The 6,162-nt window shown below is 37.0% G+C and overlaps 1 protein-coding gene across 1 annotated transcript in view; it reads left to right on the forward strand.

Moving 5' to 3' along the window:
- GABRG3 (gamma-aminobutyric acid type A receptor gamma3 subunit) overlaps positions 1 to 5,514 on the forward strand; it is a 330,452-nt gene extending 324,938 nt beyond the window's left edge. The window contains exon 10 of the mRNA XM_026845955.1: positions 2,204 to 5,514. Coding sequence (XP_026701756.1) covers positions 2,204 to 2,482 — 279 coding nt within the window. The 3' untranslated portion in view covers positions 2,483 to 5,514. The remainder of the gene's footprint in view (positions 1 to 2,203) is intronic.
- The last annotated feature ends 648 nt before the right edge of the window (positions 5,515 to 6,162 follow it).

Here is a 6,162-nt window from a genome sequence, read left to right on the forward strand (position 1 = left end):
CTTTCCCTTTCCCTTTCCCTTTCCCTTTCCCTTTCCCTTTCCCTTTCCCTTTCCCTTTCCCTTTCCCTTTCTCTTTCCCTTTCCCTTTCCCTTTCCCTTTCCCTTTCCCTTTCCCTTTCCTTTTCCTTTTTTCACTACAAAACAGATGTTATGCAGGACTTTTTTCAATACATAAACAACATCTATGTTGAAATTTTATCATAAACTGCATAAAATAAGCAGTGTCTCTGGCGTCTTTTCCAGAATTGTAGTGATGCCACCTAAAAGGTTACATTTATCAATTTTAGTAAATCCACAATCAGGTAATCCCACTCCTTGTTTTTCCTCCTAGAGAACACCCTTATACCTTGTCTGAAATAATTCAATTAGTGTGTTTAACCCTGCAGCTGAACTGCCTTGTCTAAGAAGTGCTTGAGAAGTGCCTTGCCTTGCCAGACCTCTCAGGAGGTACTGGGTTGGTGCCCACTGTGCATGCACTCCTCTCCTCCCAACCCCAGCTCAGCAGGATACACAGAACACAGTGGATCTCCTCCACTTTCACCTGGTATCTAGTCACTTCAGGACCCCTCCTACCTGACAGAGATTAAATCAACCAGATTAATCTCTCTGTATTATCAGGGCATTTATTTTATTGTATCTTCTGTCCTGAGCAAATAGTTGATACAACAAAACAGCAACAAAATAAACCCCAGGCTATTGATAGATGAGAAAATTTCCTTTACAGAACCAGGGCATGCACTTATCCTCACTTACCAAAAATCTTCCAGAGAGATGTAACTTAGCCCTTTTTCTTTTTAACATAAATAGTGTAGTCAGCCGTAGAAGATTTCAGTCCCTGAGTAGGAAATTTTCACAAAGACCTGCAAAAACAAATAATATGTAATACAGTGGTGTCACAGAATTCCATGTATACTTTAGCCATAGCTTTTTTCTCTCCAAAGTGCTAAAGTAAAAAACTTATTGCTTGTACAATAAACTTAGACCTTTTCCATGTGGCAGCACACCAAAAATCTCTGAAACTGGACACTTGAAACTTTGCAAATGAGAGAGAAGACCATGAGGTTGTAATTTCCATCATCTAATCTCTGAGATAATGTCATTCGCAACAAATAGATTTGCAACAATCTGCTTCTAAATTGCAATCTGTTTACAATACACAACACAACACACCTGAGAGTTTTTAGCCATTTACTTATGATGAAATGAATTGTGTCCTAGGAGTAATTGGATGGATACCATAGGGCAGTTGTTCAGATGTAGTTATCTATGTTGGAGATGCCAACATCTAAGCAGAGGGATGCCACATCAGCTTCTTAGCTCATGGTAATATTATTGTGTGCCAAACCAAAGGATTCTCCTGAGGTGGAGGAAACCCCACTGACAGAGCAGGAGTCTGCTTTGTCAGGGGGGCGCAGAAAGGTGGCAAAGTTGATGGGACCTTTCCTAGTGATGTCATCAGAGGAGATGACATTTATGAGGATGGAATGAGTAGCATGATGAGAGAGGAGGCTATTGTGAGAAAGCACCTTTCATGAAAAAGAAATAGTGTGACAGAAAAGCTGACAAAGTGTAAATAGGGAGTACATTGAAGAAGGAGAGATTTGTAGATGTGAGCAGAAATGTGAGGATGCATGATACGCAAGTGTCCTATTTCTGAGCATGGTTAGTGTGATAAGCACTAAGGGGAATGACATCTTGAAATCTTGTACTGAAATCATCATTATCTGTTGCTGACCGTATCTGTTTTTATAAGTCATGGTAAAGTTCAGAGGCAGTGCATGCAGGTATATTAAGTGGAAGTCATCCTGTAATTACAGGGGGAGGTGGAACATCATCCTCATTTTTCAGAATCCATTCTTAAATATAGTAGCTGCAAGTGTTTAAAGCAACTTGAAAATAATATTCTGACAGGCAAGTGGACTTGTAAGTGTGAAAAAATGATTACTAGAAAATGCATGCTTGAGTTACCCGAGTAGAAAATACACCTAGAATTATTTAACCTGCCACTCCACAATGTGTCTATGGAAACTCATCTGAGAAGGCATCTTTTGAGGGAAAAAAAAAGACATTCCCTAAATCTAGAATTCCTGTAATATCAACATCTCGTTTGCTGCTCCTGTGATCATTTCCCCATGATTATTAATTGTGATCTGCATCATCAATAGAAGGTTGTCAAACTGTTGGTTTCTTTTTCTTTCCTCAGAATTATTCTGTACTTGATATGAGACCACCAACTACAGTCATCACATTGAACAATGCCATGTATTGGCAAGAATTTGAAGATGCGTGCGTCTATGAATGTCTGGATGGGAAAGACTGCCAGAGCTTTTTCTGTTGCTATGAAGAGTGTAAATCAGGCTCATGGAGGAGAGGACGGATTCACATAGACATCTTAGAGCTGGACTCTTACTCTAGAGTCTTTTTTCCTACATCCTTCCTGCTGTTTAACCTGGTCTACTGGGTTGGATACCTCTATCTTTAAATGTTGCCTGTAGTGGTGAAGACTGCTGTGTTTTCACACTTCAGAAGGATGGTGAAAGTGCAGAAAAAGTGAAGGTCACGGTCAGTTTCATCTCAAATTATAAAGGCTACATTAACCTTCAACATCACAGAGCCTGATGAAGAATTTGAACATGTAATTGCCTGAAAAAGAAAAACATGGAAGAATTCTCTCCTTACTGCTATTCATTTTAAGGAAAAGATTCTTACAAAATTCAGCTGAATTTGTAGTGTAAGCAATGTTTATGAATATTGTATATTAGAATCTCTACTATTCTCCCTTGGCATAGAAGCTATACACAATTCAGGCAAAGGTTAAATATGTCGGTTTTGTTTTTCATTCCCATACTTTCTTCAAAATCCTGCCATATCCCTGAGGCTCAGAGCAACATACAGTGGCATAAGCCAAAGCTCATGAAACCACTCATTCATATTTAAAATTGCTTAAGATATGTCCCATAGGTTTGGGGAAATATTTCTTTGGTGTTCTTGCTATAGAGAAACCACCAAAATACAGTAAGAAATGTCTCTGGTGGGATCGAAACATGGACGTTATTTTCTGCAAGTATCTGGCATTCATGGAATTACCCACTTACCTACACATATTGTTTTTAACTTAGTGTGAAAAGGCAGAGTTATAAGAAAGCTATCATTTTGATATAAATAAAAAACTTGCCTATCTCTGAGGCATCTGTAGAGATAACTTCTACAGTTTTTCAAGCTTTTAACTGTCTTTTTTATGACTGGTTAAACACAGGATGGTCACTGATTTCTAAAGTACTTGAAGCAGGACAAGAATCCTGCTTGTTTGTGTCATTGTAGCAGATCATAGTTGATAGGCCATGAGTAAAAATCACTAAATAATAGCACTAGGAAAATGTGACTTTCTTCAGATTGCAATTTACTAAAAATTGCTCTCATTCATTCTTATTTTTTCTCTCAAAATTATTTTACAAAATTGAAATACACGTGCCAAAGGACATTTTTTATTCCTTCTGTAAAGATAAATATTGCAGCCCTTACAGCAGTTGTTCTCTGGGTCTGAGCTCAAGACTGAACACTTTTGACTTGAATAATGCATTATGGGAATTCAGTTGTCACACTTGGATTAACATGGGATAGTTGTCACAAGTAGAAAAAGGTTGTTTTAATTTTGTTCCTAAATTGCCAACTATATTTTACCCTAAAAAGCTATTTTGTATTTTTCAAGCTTTTGACAATTAAATTCTTAAAGCACCCAGTTTTTCAAAACTAATTTTAGTGTTAAACTAGAGTACATCTTTTACAGACTGTCTCAATAACTGTTGTTAAGCAAACAAAACAGATTCACAACTAAATAGCAATAGGTTTTCACTACCCTTTGGATAACAAATGGTTACAAATGCTTGAAGTTAAAACATACATAAAACCAAAATTCTACTTTTTTTTTCTCTTCTGGAGGACTTGATAATTTTTTTATCATCTCAAGAAATCTGTGTCTCTTCCACACAGTACTTGACAAAAAATGAGTAGCAGATGTGATTGAAGAGCGGTTCCTTTTCTGCTCAGAAGGAAAATCTTGCAAACAAGCAAAAACTAATGCAATGATAATTCTAAAGGAAAAAAATTATGCTGTCATGTTCTTTCAGACATCACTGTCTGTCATTGCTGTTGCTCTGTGCTTCCAGTGAGTTTCTAATTGAAAAAAAATTACTAATAATACAACAGTTAACTGTAGTTATTCAAAATACTTTCTTTTGGTTTTCACTTGTCTAAAATATCAGAAAGAGAAAGCTGGGTTTAGGTGGGGGAGAGGAATCACTTCTCTAAGGACTGACAAAATTCAGATTAGAAGCACAGAGAAGAAATGTTTTGTGGCAGCATCAAAACCTTATTTTTAACAAAATCTGCCCAGTCTGGTGTTTTCTAAACCAATGATAATTATCTGATTTCAAAATACATATTGAAGTTTTTACTAACTCTCAGTGCAAATTACTGTAAAATCTATTACTCTGTAAACTTCTGTGTCCTGCACTTGGAAGAATGGATTTTATTTATGGATAAGTTATATTTTCAGTGGAAGAAGGTGATTGAATTGAAGTTGAATATCCTGGTCTCTAATTATGAATTAGTCACCTTCAGCCATATTTTGCAAGAATACTAGAAATATTTCAAGCATAAAAGAATGGAAACAGTTATCCTTTAGAGGCCAGAGCCTGCAAACTCTCTGCACAATTAATTGATTTTGGTAGAAGTATTGAGACAGATGAGGCACAAGAAGGTGACTTCCACCACTAGATCTTGAACAGGTAAGTGAGGTTTATTTAGCAATTGCATACTTGAGTGAATGTCCTGGGACTAAGTGTAGAAGTGGAACATTCCCACATCGGCTGAGGAGCATGTACTTCTCTTACACTTCTGCTCATGGATACTCATTCCTGCTAAAAGCATGCAATACCATCAGATCCCCCCTTGGAAGACCGATTCCACTAATTCCATTCATATTGCCTCTGTTTTCTGAATCCTTTCATAAACAGAAGTTGGAAGCATATAATTCCACTTCTTTTCCACGGTCCTCACCAAGAAAGAGTCTGCAGACATAACTGGTTTCTGATCTTATACTGACAGCAGAGAACATCTTTGACTGTGTAATATATTCTACTCTGGGATTATGTGCAAAAAATTGATTTATATGCCAGGTGAGAGGCTGCAGGCTGTCAGGTTCCAGAATGCATTCCTTTGGTTATTCCCAGTTGCTTCATTTACTCTCTCTGCTTCATTGCTCTGTGCTTTGGCAGCCACTGAAAAACTGTAGAGATCAGGGAAGATAAGCTTTCTAGGCTCTGCATCATTCAATATACACTTATTCTAGATACCTAGATAATGTGGTCTGCATATATCTATGTGCCATATATTTCTGTAGTAGTAAAAATATCCTCATTAACCTCCAGATATTCTTTTGCTTCTTTTGCAAATTGAAAAATATTAACACTTCTGTGCACCGTCCCATGAGAAATGCAAGAAACACCTTTTAACATTTTAGAATATTTTCTTATCAGATAATTTCATATTCAACACTTGCATTTATTCAACTATTTCTTTTTGTTATTTAGTACTTCTTTTTACCCTTCCAAGGAAGAGCAGGGAATGGAGGAAGGCAAAACCCAAATGATTATTGAAATGAATGCATTTGGATATATATGTAAAACCACAAAATCAAGTATCTTCACATTACATTCCTTCCTTTTTGAAGTTACAGAAAAGATTGTGAGGGTTTGTTTAGATAACTGACTTTTTCCAGAAGGATCTAAAGTCAACCCTCTTATTCTCCTCCTTCAATTAGAAGTTGACGGACAGTGCTCTCCTGCACTGAGGGCAGCATTTTCAAGGCACTTAAGAATGTATAAAAATACTGGTCTGCTTAATTCAGTCTTCTCAGCTGTTTTGGCGCTGCTGCCTAGCATACTGACAGCTCCTTCTTTTAGAGCCATTCTTCCAAGAATAAGTGCATAAAAACTTGCAGCGAGTTTCTGCTGTCTCAATGTCCAGCAGTAAGTACACTACACACCATGCAATTTTAATGTAACTTTCTAATCAAGAAGTATGGCTGTATATTAAAACACCTCAAGCAATTCAATAACCTTTCTTCTCTTTCAGATGCTCATTTTCTCCTTCATCAACTCT

Source organism: Athene cunicularia, assembly GCF_003259725.1.
Source record: "Athene cunicularia isolate RWA chromosome 1 unlocalized genomic scaffold, athCun1 chr1_part1, whole genome shotgun sequence".
NCBI lineage: Eukaryota > Metazoa > Chordata > Aves > Strigiformes > Strigidae > Athene > Athene cunicularia.